The sequence below is a fragment of the Scatophagus argus genome, chromosome 15, assembly GCF_020382885.2.
Source record: "Scatophagus argus isolate fScaArg1 chromosome 15, fScaArg1.pri, whole genome shotgun sequence".
Classification (NCBI taxonomy): domain Eukaryota; kingdom Metazoa; phylum Chordata; class Actinopteri; family Scatophagidae; genus Scatophagus; species Scatophagus argus.
The window spans coordinates 13,041,159-13,066,896 of NC_058507.1; the positions used below are offsets into that span (position 1 = coordinate 13,041,159).

At 42.0% G+C, this 25,738-nt stretch overlaps 1 protein-coding gene across 7 annotated transcripts; it reads left to right on the top strand.

Annotated features, from left to right (window-relative positions):
* Nucleotides 1-508: 508 nt before the first annotated feature.
* Nucleotides 509-25,210, top strand: LOC124071766 (G patch domain-containing protein 2-like). 7 transcript variants are annotated; one of them, XR_006845393.1, is made up of 13 exons: nucleotides 509-653; nucleotides 1,286-1,385; nucleotides 1,828-2,493; nucleotides 8,019-8,080; nucleotides 9,084-9,242; nucleotides 9,330-9,445; nucleotides 9,541-9,605; nucleotides 9,713-9,752; nucleotides 9,864-9,955; nucleotides 15,028-15,113; nucleotides 20,204-20,241; nucleotides 20,681-20,857; nucleotides 23,887-25,210. XR_006845393.1 is itself a non-coding variant. In XM_046412646.1 (12 exons), the coding sequence occupies exons 3-12, from the start codon at nucleotides 1,835-1,837 to the stop codon at nucleotides 20,747-20,749; spliced, it is 1,386 nt and encodes a 461-aa protein (XP_046268602.1). In that variant the 5' UTR covers nucleotides 509-653; nucleotides 1,286-1,385; nucleotides 1,828-1,834; the 3' UTR covers nucleotides 20,750-25,210. The 7 variants fall into 7 exon arrangements, 6 of the variants coding, with proteins under 6 accessions (XP_046268602.1, XP_046268598.1, XP_046268597.1 ...); XM_046412646.1 differs by having other exon boundaries at nucleotides 20,681-25,210; XM_046412642.1 differs by lacking the exon at nucleotides 20,204-20,241.
* The last annotated feature ends 528 nt before the right edge of the window (nucleotides 25,211-25,738 follow it).

The window sequence follows — 25,738 nt, forward strand, 5'->3', positions numbered from 1 at the left end:
GCCAATAGATTCTGCTAAATTCCACACACTGGACCCATAAAAATCACTGTAGAGATCAATTAACACAGTGACAGTCTCAACATAAACAGAACTTGATCCACAAAGTTACCTAGTACTGTATGTGAAGAGCACAACTGGGGATGAAATGGCAGCATTTTAATTTAAAGATCTGTAAATTTTTAATAGTTTAAGAGTTCCCTGGAAAGATCCATCGACTATGCTCATGACCCTGTTATGCTGACAAACCTGATTGTTCAAATACTACACCTTTACTATTAATACTTAGTTCTCTAACCCAATAAACTCATTATAGTATAGTATAGAATAAAACGGTAATTCACTGCAAAAACAGGTTGGGCAACAGGGACACGTGACTGTAAAACTGCAGTGATCTAGGAGATTTGATTATAGTTTAAAACAGTTATTTGTCAGCTTATTATTGAAATGTTATGCTGATAAAGTTAACTGCGTTATCTACGGGATAGCAGACTGAGTTTTGGTCATTATCTTCAGCATGAGCGCTGCGGTGGTCTGGCGGGCTGTTTGGCAAGAGCGTCACAGCGAGGCGTGTCGCCTGATTGGCTGATCAGCAGGGCGGAAGTGCGTCTGATGTCTCAGCTGTGCTCAAAACAAAACAGGACGAGCTGCGACTGGTGAGTGGAGAAACACAGTGGACTCTCTGTTTATTATTACATAACATAAGGATGGACGTGACTCGTATGCGACACGGTTGCTGTGTTAAACGCTGTTAAACGGCGTGTTTCGCTGATGGTTAGCAGTAAGGGGACGTGTGGCTGTTCCGTCCTTGCACGTTACTGGGCTCACGTGTGAGATGTTATGTAACACAGAGCTCGGACAGCTCAGCTGCCTCTGCTATTGTCAAACTGCACTGATGGTGTACAGCTTCCCCGTCACCTTCTTAGGTAGCGGTGAAAATGCTGTAAGTGCTTTGTACTTGCTGATCATTAAACAAGCTGTAATTAAAATGCAGTCATTGTAGAGGAGCTTGAATGTGTCACAGTGTGGTTGTTCCTTCACAGTTTTATGCTTGAATGTCTTGTTACTTCCCTTGGCCAATCTCCAAAACAGAACATGATACAAAGCAGACAGAAACTGGTTGTGCTCACTAGACATGACATGATTAATCATATGTGTTTCTGGCTAATCCATCTTATTACATACCTGACAAATCTGGATTGGTAAACAAATGTATATCCTCTCGTGGTATAAACTTACATGTACCTGTGTGTTTCTGTGTGTGTGTTTGTCTGTCTTTGTGTGTCAGCACTGTGATTGACTGGCGACCAGTCCAGGATGTACCCCGCCTCTCGCCAATAGTCAACTGGGATAGGTTCCAGCTCCGCCGCGACCCTGACGCATAAGCGGTATAGAAAATGGCTGGAACTCAAAGATATCTCTGCTGTCACCTGCATGTGTAACCCTTTAATAAACAAGATCATGAAGTCTGTGATGTCATTATTAGGTTTATAAATGTCTTTTTTGGAGCCCAGAGTTTTTATCTTCTTTATCCATCTTGGAGCCAGAATCCCAGATTTTGCTCACCGCACCTGTCTCAGAAAGGCTTGGGCACCTGTCTATCAAGTGAACGTAGTCCCAAGTAAAACTCCCACATAGTCACAAATTAGTTGAACTAAAATTAAGTGCTGAGAGCCTAGGATATTTAAAAAAAAAATTAAAAATACTGATAATAGCCACGTGTTTTTGGAGAGACATGGGAGTTTATATGTAGTGAGTCCTCTTTAGAGCCAGAATCAAATGGTCATCACTTAAGTTAACCGTGTTGTATCTCGTGTCTTTGGTTTCCAGCACCGTGATGGATGAGTTGGTGCAGGACCTTGTGTCTGCCTTGGAACAGACCTCAGAGCAAAGTAAGCTGGGGGAGCTGTGGGAGGAAATGGTCCTGAGTCCTCTGCAGCAGCGCCGGCAGATTCGCCGCCGCAGAGGCCGCAAGCGCTGTCGTGAATCATCTCTCTTTCCGCTGGAGCACAGACGATGCTGGATTGAGGCCTCAGAGTCCAGCTTGGATGAGACTAAAGAATTCAGGGAGAACTCTTCCTCAACCATTGATGCCTCTGTGGCCAATTGCAGTGACTCTGATGACATGACATCAACCAGTCGATGGCGTTCCGTCATGAGAGGCCCGGTCAGGACTAGGCAGCCGTCCTGGCCCGAGTCTGACTCCTTCACTGAGAATAATCCAGGACGGCAACTCCGGAGACGGAGGAAAATCAAACGCATGACCTCCGACGTCACCATTAGGTTGCAGCAGAAGCTAAAAGTTTCTGATGTAAATGCGAAACGGAGACACAGGCCGCCTAGGATGCAGCATCTCTCCGGATCGCAGAAGAGGCCTGGTGGTTGGATGGGACCAGACCGGCAGACTGAAGGAGCCAGGCTGATGGGAAAGGAGTGCTGGAAGAGAAAGATGGCCAAGGAATGCAGAGATGGTGCTGATGAGAACATGTCTGAAGGGTAATGTTAGATTCATGGAAGGATATTTGTATTTTCTTCCTCTTTTTATTTTTATTTTTACATTACATTGTTGTTGCACAGGCGGGCCCTATAGAAAAACATCCACCCCGCATTTGGCATCCATTTAGGATTATATAAAGAAGCTTTTGGCTCTATTGTTTGTGAAAACTGCAGCAGTTCCACTTAGAATTCTTACAACTAGCCAAATGTTAACTCTGTCATTGTTTAAAGAGTCAAGATTAAAACCATCCTGAAAAGGAGCTCAAAACTCTAAAAGCCCTTTTTACCCTTTAAATGGAAAGTTACCAAGGCAGTTAAACCTATAGCATAAAAGTCATGATCATAACTACTATCAGACAGAGGCAATTAAACAAGGCGACATTTAAAATGATCTACACTGCCTGTCTTCATCGAACCGCTTGTCAATATTCAGCGTGTCCTCAACTAAACCAGAAAAAAAAAAAGTATCACAATCATACCACTTCACTTTATAGCACTGAGTTGACATTAAAAATGAATGATAGAGTCTCTTCATCCTCATCTTCTATAGCTGAAATGATCACCAGGGAGAGATCTTTGATAGTTATGCCTCCAGGCATCTGCCAGCTCATTATTTCCTTTTGAGAAATATTGTCACAAATAAATAAGTGACTTGGTGAGGTATTGATTTGTTTTGAAATGAATTCCTTTCTTGGGCTGGGTAATTAAAGCTGGGTCTGTCCCAGTGTCCCACAGTGCACCCTCTTGTGTGCATTTTATTTAGCAAACCTAAATGTGGCTGTAAACTGGCAGCAGGGAGGGACATAATGTTATCACGTGGAAGCAGAAATTCTAATGTACTGTGGAGTTGAAAAGACTAAATGGTGACAGATTTTGTTTTAAATTGATAATTCTGGTAATTGTAAGCTGTCACAGTTATTTTCTACGTTGATTAATCTGATGACAGTTTCCTTCCGTATATGACATCTTCAGATGTTTTGTTTTGTCAGACCAATGGGCCATAGCCTAACTATATTCACTTTACAAGTTTATTTGTGTAGCACTTTTCAATAACAAGGTAATTCTGTTTGAATGTGCTTTTCATAAGTCATGAAAAGGCTACAAGGATGGCATTGTTCAGAGCTGTGCTTTGAACGACATGCCTGCTTAAACATGCTAACCTGCGATGCTTGCATGCTCACAAACACAATACAAACGTCCTGATGCAAAGCAGGTGTGATCTTTACCCGTACTAAGACGGTGATGATTATGTTGTCTGCTGGCATTTTCCTCACTGCCAAACACCAGCGTTTATCTCTATAAAAAGCCTAGAAACTGCTTACTCATCCCTGCCTACCATTAGAAATAGGCGCATGTAACATTTGGTAAGAGTGATGGAATTTTGTAGGCGGAGAGTCAAAAACCAAAATATTGAACCAGTTTCTCCAGAAGATCACAATTTATTCTGAGGGGACATGAAAGCCTGTACAAGATTTAACAGCAACATGTACAACAGTTATTAAGACATTTCACTCAGCCTGGTGGTGGTGCTAGAGGTGAAATCAGTGGATCACTGAAGTCATTAAGACACACTACTGGTGCACAATGAATGTTATGTCTGTCATGGTCATCCATCTAACAGTGGTGGAGCAACACATGTTATGGACCTTGCTGTCCTTGGTGCCAAAAAGAGAGCAGCAAAGCAGCAAATCGACACATTTAAGATGCTGAAATGTTTGCAATTTGTGTATGAAAAAAGAACTTTATACTTTAAACTTTTAAATTCGTCACTTGTCAAAATAGTTGTGGGGGGGAAAATTCCTGTCAGTAGATTTAATAATTTATTGACTAATTGCTTCAGTTTATACTGGTGTATGTTATCATAGAACATAATTAAGATGTTTAGTAAACCAGGATCTTACCATAACAAGACTTTAAGAAACCCAAAGATTTTAAGGGGGATCATAGTATAAACTAGTAAATATTTACTTTATTTAAATTGTCTTTTGGTATTAAATACCACACACAGTTTAGTTCAGTGCAGTGTCATAGTATAGTGTTGTAACATTCAGTGACATATTTTTTTTAAGCCTGGAAGTTTTAGTTTTTCAGTGTCTTGCCATGCTACTGCACAATGTATTTCCTTTGAGAAGAAGACATTTGAGGTAACCGGTAATGGGACAGACAGAAGGCTTTACATCTTCTGGTTTAATTTGTGCTGACCCCCCTAGCCCCTAAATGGTGCTTGTTTTCTTACTTTATGGAAAAATCAATAGCCGTTCTGACAGAAAACAGCTCCGGAGAAGAAATAAATGGGAACACCATGGCACGCTGTCAATCATTTCTCACTTACCCAACGCCAACACTCTTGATTGCTGCTCAGTAGACTGCTATGCTGTACTGAGGGCTGAACAATCTGATGGTTAAGCCACGGTGGAGGCAAAGGAAAAGAACAAATGGCAACAGTGATGAGGGGCTGACAGTGGTACAACAGCAATATTTATACTCAGAGCGTGTGCAGTCCATTTGATGTCAGATTCAGATGCCATTGTTGAAATGTCTTTTGAAGCACTCAGATTTGTTTGGTATCCATTCATTCCATTAACCTTTCTCATATGGAGCGTCTGGTCTCTCCTCAAGGTCACTCGTCTTATGTGCATACTGAGCAGAGCTTTGCCTTCAGCCACCCAAGTGCAAGGGGAGCAGATGTTGGCAGCTCCAGTTGGGCTCCACATCCTTGATTAGACCTGGCTCAGCCTGCTGGCGGTGAGGCCACCTGGCACCCAGGCTGGCCCAGCAAGCGGCCCTCACCTGTGGGTAGACACGGTCCTGGGCTCAGCCTCCATCTCCAGCTGTGTGCTGCTACGGGTGATGTTGACTTCAGCTCTGCCACCAGAAAAAACAAAGCCATTGTGCTTGCTTTTCTCACACACAGCTTTATTATGCTGTAATTTATATTTTGAAAACTCTGTGAGGAGTTTTTTGGGGGGAAGGAGTGCAGCATTTTCTGAAGTTAATTTTCATAAATCTCTGAGACTAATCCAATTACTGCAGCTCAGGGATGGTGGGATAACCTTATAATCAGACACCCACGGAAGAGGGCATGGATTTGGGTTGAGGCGGCTTGTTTGAAGAGCCCACAGATCCATTGTTATCAGCACTTTGCCCCCCTTCGTCTCTGCCTCTTCTTTATTCCTCTGCAGAATGAGCCCAGGCTCAATAAATGGCGGCTAGCCTGTAATCTCTGTGCAAACTGGTCTGCCTCTCCCAGGAGCTGAGGATTATATCCTAATGATTAGTGCTCATCTGGATACTGTGTTTTGCTTCACCTCTTTGGCTTGTATGGAAACAATAGGGCCATGTGGGGAGTTCAGCTCTAAAATACTGGAATGCAGTTTTTGCCCTTGCTTTTGTTTCACCATGGACATATGGCAGTTTATCTAATTAGGACTTATTTGTTTTTATAGCATCTAATCCACAAAAGAATATCTTATTTTTGACTGAGGGAAATGCAATTATGTCTGTGAGTCAAAGACCCAAGTTTTCCCAAAATGTTTGTCAACTTTTCTTGACAATTAAAGGTCACTGCTTAAGAAAGAGGATGTGTTTCGTTTGGTCCCAAGAAAAATGGGGGTCTCAATTATTCATGCCAGTAATTAGGCAATACTTAATGGAAATGGTCTCACATCGGCCCTGTGCTGCTTCAAGTGACATCGCATTACACCTTTAATACGGATAAATACTTAATGGGTGTCTCTAATTAATTGTTTATAGCTGTGATTCTTTTTCAAACTCCCTCCAATAAGAAGCAAGCATATTTTTATGCCACACTGCTGTAAACAGCTAACCATCACAGGTTTGCTAATTTCATAGAAAGGTTATGGAACATAGCATAAAACCAAAATGGTAGTCATTGTAGAGCTTGTGGCTGTGTCCTCTACTGCTGTGTGCTCCATATGCCAGCCAATGTGTCCAGAGGTGTGGTACAGCTGAGCAGAGGCCTCAGGAATCAGTCTGGAGAGGGGGCTGAAGGAGTGGGATGGCGATGGAGGGACGGTCCAGGACTGCTTGGCTAGGCCAGACATCTTCCAGATTCCCTAGAGAGACCTGCTCCCTCTCACATCTGCTTCTTGCGAATGTGAGAGGAGATGATGCAGGGCCATCTGGCCAGGAAGACGTACAGACTGGACGAACGCTTTTCTGATCCTGTCGTCACTGGCAGGCCTCTGCAATATGGCAAAACACCATATCAGCGCATATCTGACCCTCCATCTTTCTTCTACAAGCAAGGTCAGCGACGATAAACAGGCAGCAAAATGCAAGGAAGTCAAGAGCATCAGGCCCGCTCCACTTTTAATTAGAGTTAGCTTCTTTTAAAGAAGAAGCCTGGTGTTACAGTATGTTTCTCATGATTAACAAATAACAAAACAAAAAAGGACAAAACTAACAATGCGTCTTTTTCTTAATACTTAACAACGTCCTTAACCTGTCTCAGTCACTCAGCCCCAAACCCATTTGATCCTAAAAGATACAAAAATCTTAAGAACCTGGTCACAAATATAAATATATAAAAGAACCGCAGCTGAATATTAGTTAAATATTGTTTCTTTTTTAAATAAGGCTCAGTAATTTCCCTAGGGAGCTGTAGCATATTACAACATATTTATGGGAATGTCTCAAAATATACTAATGAAGGACTTGCAGACTTTCAATGAAAAAAAAAATGTTTAGAAAGATATACATGGCTACTGAACGAATGTGTTTGTTACATTACTTTAAAAGGAGTGGGAGCAGTGTGGCGGAGGATCCCCCTCCTCCCCCGTGACCTTGGAGTGTCTGTAGGTCCCAGTGCAAAGTGGCTGAGGTGTGAGAAAGGCAGAGAATCTGAGGGTGGTCATACGCAGCGGGGAGGGGGGAAGAGAGAGTCAGAGTAACGGGGCTTGCCTGGGGGTTATGGAGGAGAGCCGCGATGGAGCAGTCCAGGCAGTCTGCAGCAGCAGCCCGTGCAGCAGATGTTGGCCAGTTGTTGTGTGGAAGCAGCTCGTCTGTGGGCTGCTCTGTGTGTGGGGCACACCCAGAGGGAGGGGCAGGCAGGAGAATGTGTTTTGCTCTCCTGTCATCCTCCACAACGCAGGCCAGATTAGATTGAAGCTGACAGCGGAGGATATTCAATTAGATTGTGCATGTCACTCAGTGGCTTCGATCAGAGCCTCTCCTCATGCCTTTGTGTTTGCTATCGCAATGAGGGAGAACGCAGCACTCTGTCTTTTTGTGTCATTTCCATTTATGTCGACCTCCAGCTCGGGACTTCTTCATTATTTTTATTATTGAACGTTACATGTTAAATATTGACATTACAGGGCCATGTAAATTTTTGATGTACATTGTTCACTTTTCAGATGTTATAACATTGTCTGACCTAAAGAACGCATCAGGTTTGAGATGGCAAATCAAAATAGAGTACTTTATCCTCAAACGTCATTGTGACTGGGGAACAGGTCAGTGACGATCATTCACATGTCATGTTTTTCTTTCTTTCTTGGCAGGGAAACCAGCAGCACATGCAGCAGTGACCCTGGCCTGTTCACCAATGATGAGGGGAGACAAGGTATTAAGAAAATGTAATTTTTTAGCTATTCAGTACAACAGCTTCAACTCCTGATGTGGTATAAACTAGTAAGTGATTTGGTTTTCAGTAATTAGAGCTTACGGAGGCGGCATTTGCCATCGTGTGAAGAAGATCGTCACATTTGGACAGTACTCTTCTTGACAAATGCTGGGGCTAGACAGGGAGGTTTCGATACAATGGGCTGGTTGCTGGGTACCCAGGCGACTCTAATAAGACGTTGTCATGTCGTGTTAATGAGCGCTGAAGCCTTTGCTAATCTCATTAGCTGTGGTGGGGCCAGGCGGCCTCTGATTTAACAGTTGTCACTACACCTTGACTGTGAGAGCCATGGTTCCTGCGTGTTCTTTGGTGACTGACAGGTCTGAGGAGAACTCGTTGTCTGGGGACATGAGTGATGTTGTCTGATGGTCTGGTAGTGTGTGGCTAAAGGAGCAAGTCATTATTGACATACGTGCTCAGTCAGTTGAAGATCCGCTGAAGTTTGTCAGACCAATAGACAGACAGCAGTTTAGCTTCTGCAAAGCCATATGACTCAGAAAAGCTTAACAATAATGTTATTTAAATTTCTCCAAACAGCTCATGTAGCAGTCAATGCCATTTTAAGTTCAGAATCCCAGTATTTGTCTTCTGCCAACTTTACCCTCAAACGTGTTCAAGGTACCTACTAACATGATTAACTTGATTTCGGGACGTAGCAATTCTACAGTGGTTAAAATGCTAGAATGCTTTAGCATTTTGATGAAGACTGCAGTGGAACTACCTCAGTAAACTGCTGTGTGTTTGGTGGTGCTGCAGTTTTACATGGAGCTCATAGTGGGTTAGGTGTGGTACTATAGCACAATTTTAAATTCTACAGTTCTTATTTCAGCAGTTTTTATTTCTTTTTTTACAAAAGCTTGTTACGTACAAATGTGCTGGAAATAAGCAGCAGGCAGCAGCGATATGCTAACCAATACAATGTCATCCCTGTCCCTGTGTGTAGGCGACGACGAGCAGAGTGACTGGTTTTTCGAGGGCGACTGTGGAGTCGGGACGGGCGTGGCCAGCCTGCTGCCCGGCTGGGACTCAGACAACCAGCCTTCCCTCGAGGGTAACCGTCCTTCGGCCACCTTCCTGCAACCTGCAAGGCCCTCTCAGAGAGGTAGAGGATAATGGCTTTTGTCTTGTCTTTTTCTTCCTACATCTCTCTTGAACATTAAGGATCTTTTCTGACCATTTTGCAACACAGGTAAAATAAAGACGTTTTGTGCTGTTGCAGGGTATCGGTATCAGTCACATTTGAAACGTGTGCCTGGCTCTGCTGCCTGCTGCATCAGAAAGGATAGGAGGCGGCATCCCAGCAAGGTTAAAGCAAACTGACATCTTCCTCCTCTGTAGAAAACAATTGAACAGATTTTATGATCTTTGTTTCTCACTGTACATCACTGTGTGTTTTACAGGGAAACAGTATGCCAGTGTTTGTAGAGAGACTGAGACACTTCCCCCAAGATCCTTACCAGAGAGAGTAAGATATACTAGTTGAAACCCTCTGAAAACAAAATTAAACACATCTCTTGAGATATTAAGTCATCTGTTTACATCTGTAATTATACTTTGATTATCTCCTTTTAGCTTTTGGCTGCCTTCTGTTGGAAAACGAGACCGAAGCCAGGTATCTCATATTATGTATTTTTTGGCCCCAGTTTATTCAGACTTCAATGGTGAAATTGCAAAATCTAAATGTATCTAAATGTAAATCTAAATCTAAATGTTCAATTTCCAGTTGAACCCTTTGTGCCCATTACCAGTGTGTCCTATTGACATGGTGTCAGAGAGCTCCCATCTCAGATGTTCCTCCTCAGTCTGCAGAAACAGGTAGTTGATGTACTTTGGTTCAGTAAACAGTTTCTTAAGGATGTATTGGAAACATTGTTCTGTCTTTTTTGTTGTCGTTGTCTTAGCATCCTCGCCCTCATCCCCATTATTGTGCAATTTATAGAAAGGTTTTGAATTGGAGAAAATTTTGGCTTTGTCATCAACTGAATGTTTAATTAAGGTGACCAAACGCATCAGCTGTCATAAACCATTTCTTGTTGTTATATGTGCTATACATGAACAAATATGCATTCTTTTTTATCAGTATGCTCTTGGGCATGAAGTCATTACTCATGTACACAATATAGACAGAAGTATCCAGACACACCTGTTTATAGAGCTGTTATTCAGGGGTTGGGCTCAGTCCCTTACATCCAGTTAAGGGAAATCTTAATGCTTCAGCATACCAAGACATTTTGGACACAATGCTATACTTCCAACTTTGTGGCAACAGTTTGGTGAAGGCCCTTTTCTATTCCAGCATGACTGAGCCCCAGTGCACAAAGCAAATTCCATAAAGACATGACGGGCCCACACAGAGCCCTGACCTCAACCCCATCCAACACCTCTGGGATGAACTGGAACAGAGATTGTGAGTCAGGTCTTTTAGTCCAACATCAGTGCCTGAGCTCACAAATGCTCTGCTGCATGAATGGGCAAATATTTCCACAGAAAACAAATCTTGTGGGAAACATTTCCCATAAGAATGGAGGGTGTTATAGCTGCAAAGCTGTCTATGTATCTAGGCAGCAATGGCATTAAAGTCCCTGTTGGTGTCAGGTGGCCCTATACTTTTGTCTCTGTGTGTATAGAGTAGTAGTGTAGTGTATGTCAGTGAGACCGCAGAGTTGTCTAACTTCCTGTTAGTCCTATTATGAACAAAACTGTTGTGAGGTATGACATGTAAGGCAACAGCATCAGCATCTAGTTGGAGTCCCAGCATGCCATCACACACTTTTAACACAGAAGTCAGTTAGTTTTGCTGGCTAAGCCATTGCAATAATATGTTTGTTTCTAAACATCTCTCATATATTAATTTAAAGGTGTGTGGAATTTAATAGCATCTAGCAGTGTGGATACAGATAGCAGCTAACTGCACCCTTTGTCTCACCCACACCTAGTGTGCCCACTAACAATGGGAAAGCCTTCTCTAGCACCAATGTTTGCTTTGTTTGTTCTGGGTGAGTGTACAAACATGGCAGATTTAATGGAAGAGGACCAACCCCATCTGTAGATATAAAAGGGTCATTGTGGAGGAACGGAAAACACAGTGATTCTTGGTTTTAGGTAATTATGTACTAATTATTACATTCCATTTCTGCCCCTAAATCTCCCTAAATTCTACATGCTGGACTGAAGTGATAAAGTATCAAGGTGGTAAAACAATTTTAAGTATGGTTTTTGAGCCGTAAAAGAGGGCCTTGGGACTCAAGGACCCTAAACAAAAGATTAGTGTTAATGTCAATTCTGGCCCAGAGTCTGAGCTGAACTCACAGTGGACAGCTGCAGTTGTATGTAGTAATACTTCAGTTCAATAGTTTTCAAGGTCAGTGTTCCCAAATAGAGAAAATACTATGTGTTGACATAGTTGCAGTGCTGATTCAAATCTCTGCATTTCTGGGACTGCACAAAAAAAACTTTAAAAAAAAGAATAAAAAGCTTTATACATAAGATGTTTGTCAAAGCATCACATTGCTCCCAGTCATCCCTGGAACTGTTGGATCTGCATTGGGGGACTGTTGAGAAGCCGCTTAGCCCCTTTGGCCTCGAGACTGTGGGATTCCTCATTGTATTGTTTCCACTCTGCCTATTTATGGTGCATTCTTAATTTTGTTTCACGCACACGCTCTTTTTCCTCCCTCTCTCTTGGGTTATTTCACAGAGCACTCCAGCACTCCTTGATGAGGGGCAAAAACACGACTGCTATGAAAAGCCCCCGACTTCTTAGGGCTTTCTTTTCTAAACTGGTCCTTTCTTCTCCACCTGAAAGGTTCCTTCAGATTCCAGTTTGAGGCATTGTGAATACTAATTTCTCTCTATTAAAAATCCCTCATATCCCTGCCATGCTCTCATTTGAATGGCAGACTCAGGGGAGACCTCTTAATTCCTTTATAGTGGGATTCAAGACCCTTCACTTCAAAAAGTATAAATCATACTCCCAAATGAATGAGGGAGCGGGGGGGAGGAGATTGACGAGAGGGGCTTCTGATGTGTCCCGTCGGACGGCACAAGCTGAATCTATCTCCCCAAGCAGCTCAAATCCACTCTCCAGTGAGATGGCTGCTCTGTCCTTACGACCCGGCTCTGCACACATGGCACCCATTTACTTCCTTTAACTTTCTCTAAAACACACATTCATTTGCAACCACAACACTGGACAATTACAGTTGTTTTGCATGACAATGAGAAATGCTATAATTGCTCACGCCCGCTCTTAACAAACTTTGAATGTCCACTCCTGATTTCTCCACACTATATTTTCATTTCTATTCAACATCTTAACCCGCGTGATCGATTTCGAGCACTGAGCTCCCATACATCTGACTTTTCTTTGTTTCCAAACACCCTTGAGAGAAAAGTGTTTTCTCTGTGGGTAGAGTGTAAGCATTAATCTTGTACCGCGGCCAGGTTGAAATGATACTGTATTAATAAAAGCTGTCATCTCCTGTTTGCTGCGAGTTGATGCCGACCATCAGAGATTTGATTCTAAGTGATAAAGGCTGTGTGAGGTTGCATGCTGTTTATCCTCGTATCGGTGCGTGAATAGGTGCGATGCTTTGTGGGATTTGGCCGTAATGCTCGAGGCCGGTGGCCACGTTAAAATGCATAACTGTCTCCCACCTGAGCCAGGCAGCAGCAGCTTTTATCCATTGACTTATTTATTTCTAAATGACACTTGCGCTGTGAGATAAATCATAGTCTTTCGCCACTACCTTCCCAGTTTTCATTTTAATTGTGAGATCTCGGTGTCAGCAGTTAGTATATTGGTGTGAGTGGCCTATTGATTATTGATTTGGAGCTATTGATTATGTTCCCTGGGGAACCTAATCCTTTCTGATTCATTTGAATACCTCTATTAATCTTGAGATCCTGCTCACACCTGAAGCGCCATGTACGCTAATGAAAATAGATGGCCATTTTGTAACTGCAGCTTCTCACTCCTCTTTTGATTTATTATTTTTAATTGATATATTTGCTTTTGGATGTGGGTACCAAAATTACAATTGACCCTGTGTCAGTGCTGTTTTACTCTGTACCCTAAGGGACCCTGCTGCATTTAAAAGTGTCTCATATGACCTGAAAAATCTATCTTGGAGACTTTTTCCTCCGTGTCCTTGTGTCTTTGATAGAATTTAGTTGTTGTTGGTCCTCTTCATTACGTATGACTTGTGTTTTCATGGCTCATTCCTTCTAAGTTTGTTTTCTCATCACAGTTTCTGTAGATTTAGGGACAAAACAACTGTCCAACATCTGCCACGCTGATAAAAGTGACAAAGTAACAGATGTTAAATAATAAAAACAGTGTTGTGCATTTTTTACAGCTTCTCTCGGTTTTACACGGAGCCACGTAACATGCTTATAAAAAGTCTTTGGGTTCTGCTTTGAGATGAATGGTGGTGTTTTGCCTTGGTTAATGAGCCAGCTGATGGCATTCTCATGTTTGATTAGCATTGTGCTGAGTGTCTCTGTGGGCTCCTGGCGGGCCCCGGCGCATCTTTCCTCTAAGCTCTCATCAGCAGGGGAGGGCCCTCGCCTCCCTCCAGGCTGCAGGGGCCCCCGGATTGCCTTGGTGTAATGAGGGAAGAGATGGAGGGATGGACCTCCACACATTAAGACCAAATGCATCAGGGTATTACTTTTAATACCGCAGGCGTGCCTCGTGAAATAATGCGACGTTTAAATGTGGATCGATTTTGGAATTAAAAAGTTAGTTTGCAAAGATTTACTGTGGGGAGTTCAATGCCTGAGCTCTTTATCAGGGGCGCAAATGGCTGGTTATGTGCTGTCCGACAGAGGTACGATTGAGGGATCGATAGGCGCGTGATTTACTAACTGGAGTACAGGTAATCAATAAGTATAAAAGTAAATGAAATATGCATTACTGGGATTTTATTAGAGAGGGGTAGGAGGGAGAGAATAACGGTCAGGCCATTTATTTTTATATCTATTGATTATACAACATAGAGACTTCGCTCAAAGCGTGCCCTGCGCAGCTCTCGACACCCTGTGACTGCACTCCCGTCATGTGATTTATGGGTGTTGAGGTCATGGAACGCGCCGCCTGTTAAAAGGCTGCCCTGACGGGGCCTTATTGTAGCATGTGCCTGTTAGGGTTGTGAGCTTCATGTAGCCTGCAGTGCACGATGAGCCACGCTGGTTAACAAGGAGTTCTCCTCTGTATGAACCTCTGCAGTCTGTCATGGATTCATTTTTACAGCTTATGTTTATTGGCATTTTCAAACGGCATGCCATATTGTTCTTTAAATCCACTCTGGGATGCAGTTGGGTTGTATTAATTTTAACAGAATCTTTTTTTCTGTCATCATTTCTTATTATAGCTCTTTCACCTGCGCTCCTTTCAGTCAGTCTGTCCTCCCTCCTCCCATGCACAAATATTCACACTACACCAACCCCCCCCTCAGTGATGGAACGGACCTTGACCTTAACTTTACATCTCTGAAGTCAGGGCTATTAAGCTTGTGGTGGTGGTGGGGGGGCTTTTCCTATTTCAGGGCTCCTGACATATGACACAGGAGGCACAGAGCAGGTGTAATTTGTTTATGTGAACTCTGCAGTGACTCAGCCGCGAGCACCACAGCACCTCTCCTCATCGAATATTCTCTGCGGTCAAAATATTCATTAATGAAGAAAAATTAAGACAAAGCGCAATATGCACAATACTGAGGCCTAATGTAAGCTGCAGTGTTTGCAAAAAAGCTACACTTGCGTTTATTGACTTTTGTAAAGTTGCTGCATTTCTGCATGTTGGTGTGTGTATTGTGGGCGGGAGCTGCATTGTCATATTGTGAGTAATGATTGTATTTTGTCTGATCCACCCCCCCTTTCCACAGGCAGACTAATGTCACTCCGGGACCGTTATGTACTGGAGACTCCAGGAGGAGGAGGGAAACAGAAGGTGTGTCTGTCACAACATCAGGTAACACCCTCCACACATACTGATAATTCTGTGGCCTCCTTACCACTCTTTTATTTACATTTTTATTGGAGGTGTTTTTTTGTTATATACAAGAATAAACCTGAAGATTCAGTATCTCACAAATGTCAAAATGGCAGTATTATCAAGTCAGTCCACCACTTTGGTCCAGACTGAAATATCTCATGAACTTTTGAATGAAAGGCCCTGAAATTTGGTTCAGACATTCATGCCTCCCTCAAGATGAATTGTAATTGTTTTTTTTTTTTGGTGATTCAACTCAATTAAGCGCCACCAGCAGGGCCTCAGCTGTGCTATGTGTTTGTTCCGAGTTAGAACACGTCAGCATGCTAACAGGCTAACAGCTCTCGTCATGTCCAGGGGGAACAATGTTGAGTGGATCTAAAGTTGTATTACGGTTATTATTGTGTTGACATAAACAGTCAAAAGTTCTATGGTACTGAAATCATCCTGGTGACATGATAGTTTTGTTTAGTTCAATAAATTACTGTTTTATCAGTAATGTCATCTGCTATTGTTAAAGATCTGTAACATTAAAATGCTGGTGCTGGTGACACAGTTAAAATTCAGCATGTGAGTGTCATCACTTAGCATGTTAGCATGTAGCCCAGAGCACTATCCCACCTAAAATCAGCCTCACATGACCTAGTTAGCAGAGCTATATTGCTGTAGACTCTTCTAGTCATATTAATACGTTTTTAAAATTCCACTAAAATTACAGTGTAAAATATTTGGTGAGTTAACAACAGAGGGAAGAGAACAGTTAGAACTGATGACTGTGTTACATTAGGAGCTTTCTGTTTAAGGTACAAGAAGAGTGTAATGTGGAATCCACCCTATTGGAGGTGGCACAGAGCAGCAGCCGTTGTGTCTGTTTGGACCAGTGGAGCAGCCTTTTTTCATTAGAGTCATGGCTTGGGGCCTTGTGTCTTTGCCGGATTGAAATCTGAATTGGTTTGTCCACCTTTTCTTCTGCGTCCCCTCTCTGTGCTCCACTCCTGCAGCTGCTGTTTGTCATTTAAATAACAAATGCTGGTGGTTCCCTGATTTAGTGAGGGGTACAGGCCTCTGATGTGTATTAATATTGCCGCACAGTGCACTGTACCAGGGTCCATCATTCATTTGGATAAAAGAGGTGGAATTTAAAAACAGCCAGTGCTTTACTTGGATACAGATTGCATCCATTTATTGCACTGAGTGATGGAATGGCAAGCAACTCTGTCCTTCACCTCTCCAGCACTCAACCATTTCCCATAAAAGTAAAAAAAAAGATTCACCCCTGGCCCTTAAGGACCCCTCATATTCAACACGTGGAACGAGGGAGATCCCTCAGTTTTTCCACAGTTAAGGGAATCACTGTCTGTTGTAAGAGGCAGTTTTACTTGTGTTAAAATAATAATAATAAAAAAAACCCCAATTATTTTTGCTACTAAGGACATGTGTGCAAACAGTGCAAATTACAAATAGGCAATTATATTATTTTGTGTGTGTAGACCGAAAAGATGCATGAAAGGAGAAACCCTGATTGGCACATCTGCCCATAGCCCCGTTCTGAGTGTTTTCCTCCTTCTTGAGTCTAGTGCCCCCTGTCCACCATGATTTATCATGCATCCCATGTCATCCAATGTCAGTTTCTGCTGCTGCAACTGCTCTGTATAAATCTTTACCTTGGCAGCCTGCTGCACCATGTCTCTCCTCAGTAATCTCACTACCGCCAGGAGATGCACATTCACTCTGACAAGCTTTCACACTCTCTGTGTACAAATCTTGGTTTGTTGCCATTTTGGCATAAATGTGTACAGAGACAAAATCAGATGCAGTGATTTGTTGAGTGGTGATGTATTCTGGTAAACATCTTGTTTGCATGGAAAGATTGTTTACTGCATTTAGCAGAAAGAACAGCGTGGCTCCTCATGTTGCTCTTAGTGAACACGACAGGCAAGTGTTTGTTTGAGTTGGCCAGAGGAAGTGGATTGTTGTATGTGTTAGTGGTTGATTTGAAACTCTGTAATCAGGAGTGAAAATGGTCTGTGGCTGGAGGTGTCTTCCAAGGCTCCATTGGGAATTACTGAGGCGGAACCCAGCTGTTGCTTTGTCTTTTTTCTTTACCCTTTTAACACTTCTACGGCAGTGCTGAAGCTGGTTGTGAAAAAAGAAACCCAACAACTTATCAAGCCAGGTATCTGTTTGGATTAGATGACCACTCCATTTCTCAGCCTTAAATTGTCCATTTTCTACTTTTCACACCACCCAACAATCCAACTCAATCCTGCAAGTTCTTACTACAGATGGAGTACTCTGTTATATATTAATAAAAGTACATATCGAAATTGACACTTTTACTGAATTTATTTGGGCTTTGTCCATCACTTTGTCCATTACTTTCTACAAATACTGATATTGTTTTTTTTCAGTAAGTGAATTACAGTTTGCCCAGTGATTGAGAATGAAAATGAATACATTCTACACATGCCACAAATTTGGGAACGTTATTCATAGGCAAAGATGAATTCAGAAGTATAAAGATCCTGATGGATTTTAATAGCCTTGGCTGGTCTCACACAGACTAATTAATTATTGCAGTTTTATTCCTCCCCTGCTGTCTCCTGTAATGCCCTTCATCTTTATCTCTATAAAAGGATGATATTAATAAACCGTAACTTGAACTTATTCAGTTTTAGGAAGAGTTAAAGTAAATAAGCAGGGTTGAAGTCAGTTTGATTGACCTTATCATACTGTTGGCACGTTATCACTACATGCTGGAAAGTGGCACATGTGGGTGCCTATGTGGAGGCCAGCCCCTCGGTCAGCGCTGCCGACTCCCCTCTCCCCTCTGTCTTCATGTGTCTCCTTGCCCGAGCAAGACGGCTGCGTGACGGATCACCTGCGTCGGAGGCCCGCCGTGTTCCTGCCCGGCGGTCCGGCCCCCTCTCATTAATGCCCAGGCTGGTGCGAGGGCCGTATGGCAGCAGAAGACAAATAACGCTACCACTCAGCCATCACTTCTGCTGACAGAAATGCAGCCCACCGCACTATTTCGCCCTCTCCGGCTCCACTTTGCTCGCGTCCTTCAAAAAAAAAAAACAAAAAAAAAAAAAACATCTCCTTCGTCTCCACCTGCACCTGCCTGCACTGCTCCACCAAACTTTCATGGTGGGTTTTTGCTGTTGCTGGAGGCTGAGCTTCACACTGAAACCCACACAAGTTGACGTGGTGTAACCGTGAACCTACTGGCTTTGCAACCACTCTAATTGTTTCTTGCTGGTTCAAACAGATTTGTTTTTAGCAGCTCAGTCTGTGTGGTGCTTTTTAACTCATTTGTACGCAAACCTTCTCACCAGGAGGTCTGATTTAAATGTCCTGTTTTTTCAATTGTGAAAAGAATGGGCCGTGTCTGTGTGTGTGTGTGTGTGTGTGTGTGCATGGCAAAAAAGGAGAGCAAGCAGGAGAGAGAAACACAAAGGCTAATCATTAAAGAGCTATTCAGCCCTGTTCATTTAAGTGTGGGAATCAGCAGGCCCATTACTGTCAATGTGTAATTAGCTGATTAATAAACAGGGGGAAGGGGAGTGCTCCAGGAAGGCCTGTAATGATTGTTTTTAGAGAGCATCACATGAGAGCTTATTAAGATGGTAAGATGGTTCTATTCAACCTCCCATTATCACCCACAATAAATGCGTGTACTGTAAATTCTCCCATTGACAGAAAACCTTTTGCGTTGTAAGGTCTTTATTGACCTTGATGTAAAACCAGTTGTGTGTAGGTGTGCCGGCCAAATGAAGCTCTTGTTATTTGAGCAGCTGAATAAAACATGGGTCATAATTTTTAAATTATCTTGTATTGTACACATTAACAAAGAAGGACACCCTAAAGTTTTTATATGTGAGTGCTCTCTCTTATTTACCTGTGGTCTATATACAAGCCCGATTTGAAAAAGTTGGGACACTCGGTAAAGCAGAATTTTAACAGAATAAAATGATTTGCATTTCCTTCGATCTGTATCAGGCCTGTTTGACTGGTGGCTTATGGAGCACATCCAGCCTGGAGCCAACCTTTTGAGTGTACCTGCTACGTAAATTATCCAATGTTTCTACTTCTCAGATTTATTTTATGACCACTTGGCAGTGGCCCGACTGCCCCTGCAGGCTGGCAACAGGTGAACTGTACTACCTAACTGTATATAAACTGATTTTATCTCAACTTGTTAAAACATTCGTATTAACACATTAGTTTGGACAATCAAATGCAATATTTAGAGAACGCCTCAGTCACGGATGCAGTTTTTTTTTTATCAGAATGAATACTTTCAGTTCTGATACTTTGATGAGACTTCTATACTTTTCCTACTTGGGATTTTGAAAGCAGGAATTTTGCTTGTGATGGAACATTTTTAAATTGTAAATGTTTTCCTTTTACTTAAGTAGACGATTTGAGCACCACACAGTCACCGATGATGACTGATACAGAAGTTAGCCAGAACAATATCTATTTAAAAATCTGTTCATTTGTTCACAATGTAGAAACAACTTATCCTGATTGTGACCTTGACCTGGGACAGAGGATAGACTCTGGTGAGCCCTGTGCATACTCAGAAACTTAACTGTTCCCAGCAATTTCTGTGTATCTGTCAAATATCAAAACCCCTGAATTTTTGATTTGGACCTTTGACTATGTTTAACCCGAGTGTTTGGGTTGAACCTCAGCAACGGTTAGTCATCGTTCCCTCAAGAAATATTAATCAATTATCTTGCCCGCCGGATCAGTTTGGGGAAGAAGTCATCTGGAAAGAGGCACAAGCAGATATAATGGGAACGAGCAAAAGCACATGCCAGTGAATGCTGTAATGCCTAATCCTTTGAGACAGCCCAGAGCCACAATGTCACTTCTAGTTCCCTTGTCCTCTGCTCTGGGACTGCCTCACAAATGTCTTATGTGACCGCCACTAACTTTTTTTTTTTTTTTTTTTTTTTTTGTGGAGATCAGGAAAGATTTATTTATCAAGCATGTTAGGGAGTGCAATTGTTTTAGAGTTCCTCTGTCTTCTGCAAAAATTGGCCCTGGTTCTCTTTCAGATATTTCCCTTCACTCCCAGAGACAAAAAGCTTTAAAGGTGAGTGAGATCAAGAGAAAGAGGATCTTTAAAAAGGAAGGTAGTCAGTGGGATGTGAACGTGTGATGAATCGAGTTAAAAACATACAGCTTCTTACACAGCATAACTGGAGGGGGGAAGTTAAGCCATAGGAGCAGCACAGATTGGCCTTTTAATAACCATGTCCACAAGTCATATGGGGCCAAATTGGATTTGGCTCACTTGACCAAAACCTCATTAATATTTAACCTATTAGAAGAGGATTGCTTCAAAGTTTTATTTCAATATACCTAAAACAGTGAGCAATCCAGGAGTCGTGGACTAAATTTAATTTTTATCTGAGAGGCTGCCCATTGAAACAGTGAAGGAAAATGTGATTTATGTGAGTATCTTTTACTGTTTGTTCCCTGTGTTGTGTTACATGCCCAGAATATGTTATGTGCTGTCTTTTTTTCTGCAGCTAGCAGCCCTTTTCACAAGGATCACCAGAAAGAAGAGGCACAGGGAGCCACTAAGACCTCAGCTGTAGAGACTGCGGGAACAAGTGCACCGGGTTCACCGTTGTCTGCTCATCCTGAGAGTTTATCTGTCCTGCAGGAGGGACTGTGAGCAAAGATGGACACAAATACATCAAAAAGTATTTCATTGCACATTACACGTCCTTGCTCAGCAAATGTATTAAAATGTATGTGTAATTACAAAACAATTTTTAATTTGAAAATACGAAAATACATTTTTACATTTTACAAACAGATGTTTTAGAGATATAACCTCAATATGAGTCTAACTTTAATGCCCCTACATTGAAAAGATGAGCTTTGCTAATGCCCCAAGTCATAGATGAAGTGGTCAATCAGGATATCCAGAATGAGGGGGGGGGGGGGGCTGCAAATTAAAGAGTGCATGCTGGCGGTTTCTGTCAAAGCAACCACTGACTGACTAAGAGAGCTGCAGCCAATTGAAATGCGAGTGGGCGAGATGAACAGTTGGGCCACGATGATGGTGATGATCTAGTTCTTTTAGATAGCAGTAAGACTGGACATTTAGCAGATGCCTTTTTCAAGAGTGATAAATGTCAGTGCAGTGGCGTAAGTAAATTTCTAAGATCTTCTTTACAAGACACCAGAGTGAAGGCTAGAGACAGCGTGTGATAGGTAGATAGATACTTTATTGATCCCAATGGAAATCCAGGATACAATACAAAATAGCAGAAGAGAAAGAGAACACCCCCCCCCCTCAATCTGAACAGCAACCTCCCAAAAATATTGTATTGTCCTTTATATACTTCCTAACACTGCAGTCCTTCCTTTTCAGTTTTAGTTGTTCAGACTACCTAATATGTAACATTTCCCTGTCCAACCAACAGAAAAGCCCACTTGTTTATAAGCATTGTAAGTATTTGAAATACACAAATATAAGCTCTTGAAGTACTGTGTTACATGTCAGATTAAATTTTTTTCAAAATGCTCAAATGTAATTGAATATGTATTTTAAATACATTTAACAAGAGTACTGCCCATCCCTGACTGGGAGGACACCTGAACTGGGCCAGACAAGTACACCTCAGTCTTGAAGGGCTTGCCAAAACAAAGCTATTGTGCCATAGAATGAAAAGGCTAAAACTCCTCCTGCAGCACAAACTCAAAGACAAAGAAAAAATACAAATCACATCATTACTCCTGAAATCAGCATGTTACTGCTGGATCCGGTCTTTCCAGGTAGTATATTAAGCCTGACAAATGTTAATGCAATCAAGCCTTGTTAAGCTGTCTGCCCCCTCCTCAAGGAAGAAAGCAGCTTCAAGAGGCTCCTCGTTTGACTCAAGACTTGACGGTCCCTCCTGTTTCCTCACACAGTCTCACAGGCCACCTGCTACCACACAATTCAGCAATTATGTCCACTCTAGTAGTGCGGCGTTTGTCAGCTGGAACACCAGAAGGACAGTCAGGTGAATCTGTGTGGCCATGGGGTGAGGGGGGACTCTACTTTGCGGCAGTGGCAACAGTGGCTGTGCAGCAGCACGTAACTATCTGTGAGACAGGAGAGCATCAGAATGTTTAGCTACCACATGCTGGTACCGGGTTCAGAGAGGCAACCACCGGTAGAGAGCCACACAAAGTACAGGCCTCCTATTAGCATGGATTTGAAAAGCTACAGTTTGTTCAAAGGTGTTCATTAGCACAACACAGGGGGAGTGTAGTTGCCGTCCTCGGAGGGCCGCCTCTGTTCTCTTCAGCTTACCTTCCATATTCAAATGTCCCAAAATGTATTTAAGTTCAAGGCCAGCTGCAAATCTGTTTGAGCAGCCTGTTTTGCAGCAGTAGTGGATCAGTTGCTTTTGGGGCCAGGAGAAAGAAGTCAGAGGAGCCATTGGAAATGGGAGAGGAGAGTCGCACACTGTCTTTTCACCTACCCTTGGGGTATACATTTCCCCGACTCCCTCGGCATCAGATGCATTAAAAGATCAATGGCAGCATACAGTGAGATCAAACACAACAGTTCGCACCAAGCTGGTAAACAAGCAGTATTCTCAGAAAAATACATTTTTTATATAGGAGTCAAGTGAAGTACATTCCGCTTGACCTAAGCCATATACTGTTTGTGTTAACCGTTGCAGTTTTTAACAACACAATATACTTCTGTATATGATGAATTGTCTTTGCTGTTTCGAAAAGGTATTTTATAGTGAAATGCTGGCATGTAGAGAAACAGCAGAGTGAATTTAATTGTGTGCAAAAGTTCTATAACTGAAGTCTTCCTATCGCCAAAAGGCACAAGTATGCACTTTCAATAATGATTACAAGATACCTTTGTAGTGAAATGACTTGAATATCATCTGCTACACACAGGATGTCTTTTCAGACACTTAAAAGTCTTATTTAAGAGAAGAATCGCATTCAGTAGAATGAGATTTGCCAATTAACGTGAGTTATATGTCTGCAATAATCCGTGTGAGAAGGCTTTATGTGATCATGTTGGCCGGGGATGACATTTATAAATGCTGTGTGTGCACACCCGTCTAAATGGATGCCTCACACAAGACATCCTGCCACAGGAATCAGTCAAAGTGTTGAGACAGAGAGTGCCCTCCCCCATTGCTGACCCCAACTGCCTCCATTGCTGCAGCTTGACCAGGTGATCCAGCTGCACTGTGGGTGCTTCCCAAGCAAGGAATGCACACTTGATTTATAGGAACTTCACACTAGTTGAGCTTTGTAATTAGAAAAAAAGAAGCTTTTGATAAATACATCGATGGCTTCTTCAAGACGTTTGCCCCTGAACACGCTGACAAGTATTGACTGTGTAGTGTTTTAAGGAGAGCTTCTCGCTGTTGCTGTATCCGTCAGACTGTGTTTTGGTGCCAAGGTACTGACAGGCGGGGAAGACGCATCAGTTACAGATACAGACATGGTATCAGGGAGGGAAACACCTCACCTACCTCTCTGGTAATTAGCAGTCACCATAATGACACCTCAGCCAGACTGTATGCCCCAAAATGATTTTCCAATGGCCAGGAAGTGGAGGAATGGCTTCCGTGCAGCCAGTCAATTGCCCTGTTACAGTTAAGGAATCCAGCAGGCTGGTACCACTCATATTTCATCCTGGGTAAAGATTACCTGTCAGACCCATGGGAGATGTATTGATCTGTTTTCCTTTTTCCGCCAGCAATCACCTGACAAAGGCACCTAGGAGGCAAGTGAATGAGTGATGCCTGGACTGTCTGCTCCAGTGTAGTGGCTTCTAGTGTCCACTGATGGGTGGAAAGGTGATGAGGAAGAGCAAGAGATAATGCAGTCATAAACTCTGTTTGAACCTCCTCTGTATGCATGCAGGACAGCCCCCTTGGGGTCACAGGTCACTGGGGAATTTGCTTTTTTCGTGGCTCCTTTCTTGTCAGTGGCATTTGTTCTTGCCGTGTAGTGTGTAGTGATGATAGAAACACATGCAAAAAAGGCTCTCTGGTTCCTGCTGACAAATGCATGTTGCGAGTCACCGTAGTTCAACTCACTTTGGGTTTCAAATGTGATCCAGTTTGATCTGGGCACCCCTCTGTCAATGAAATCAGACCTTGAGTGGTCAGGGTTTCCTGTGACTGTGAGTGTGGCGATGCTGCACTAACAATGATCAATATATTTTACATTATCTCATGTTTTTGTGGCAGCTACAAGTATTTATATCTTTGCCTTGATCAATGTAGCAGCTAAACGTATTTATGTATTTGCCTTGATCGATGTATTATCCATTAAGCAATGCATTTTAAGTGATTGCACTGTATTAAATGTGTGGTATTTATGATGTTATGCATAATTATACGTCCATTAATTGAGGATTTAGGTCTGAGGACATTAAATACATAAATTCAATTTCATGATAGATAGAAGTTTAGATATGTGTCTCTAATGTCTCTCTCTCTTTTTACTGTCATATTTTCTAATTTCATTTACAAGGATTTAAATATATCTCCCTGATATCAGGGCTCTTAGGCAGCTAGCCACATTTGATACGTAGTACAAATAGCATCTTATCTCACAGGCTGTTATCTTTATATTTAATAGCAGTGGAGGCATGCCTAATTGCTTTGCAAATGATCTAAAGAGGATTATTCCTCCCTTAAAAAGCATGCATGGTGTCACTAGATGTTAAGAGAGACTTTACAATGGTAAAATGCAATCAAACCTGCAGTGCAGCGTTTATGCAGTAGCTCTGTTTTCTATGATCATCAACTAATGTTGTGTCAAAACAACTGTCAGTATGATGCAGATACTTATGTGTGAACATGATCATGGAGTATTGAGAGTAAGAAGCTGTTTTTAGAAATTGTAGTTCTATTCAGTTTGTGTATTTTCAATGATATAAATTTGTTTTTTCAAGACAGTGTAATGTCTTGTTTTCATGCGATGTGTAATCATTTCTTCATATCATGAGTAATTCATTTTTTTTATTTATTTCAAATACTGGATTTGTGTGCAATAAATGAGCGACTGAAATACTGACTTGTATGTGCAGATTTTTTGGTAGAAGTAGTAATAATAAAAATAATAATAATAATAATAATAATAAGAATAATAATTTTTACAGCACCTTTTCAAAACCAGGTTTCCCATGTGCTTAACAATCATTAAAAACAAACCTTAGAAATTGTACACTGAATAGAATGCAATAAACAAAATATGAATAGACAAAGGGTGAAGATTTAAGATTTAAGAAAATAAAATTAAATAATGAGACATGTTCGCACAAGAAATGAGACTAAGTCCAGCCTTGCTGGTTGCTCTGTGAGGCTTAGCCACGGTGGTGCTTTGAGCTAAATGCTAGCAAGCTCACAACAATAATAATATCAACATGCAGAAATTAAGCATCCATAAGGTTTATCATGTTCACCGTCTTTGTTTAGTGCGCGAGCATGCTAACATTTGCTAATTAGCACTAAACAAGCTTAGGCCAATGGAAATGTCATTAGTTTGGTGTTCAGGGTTCACTAAAGTGATTAAAGTTTATCCTGAGGGGATTGTCAACG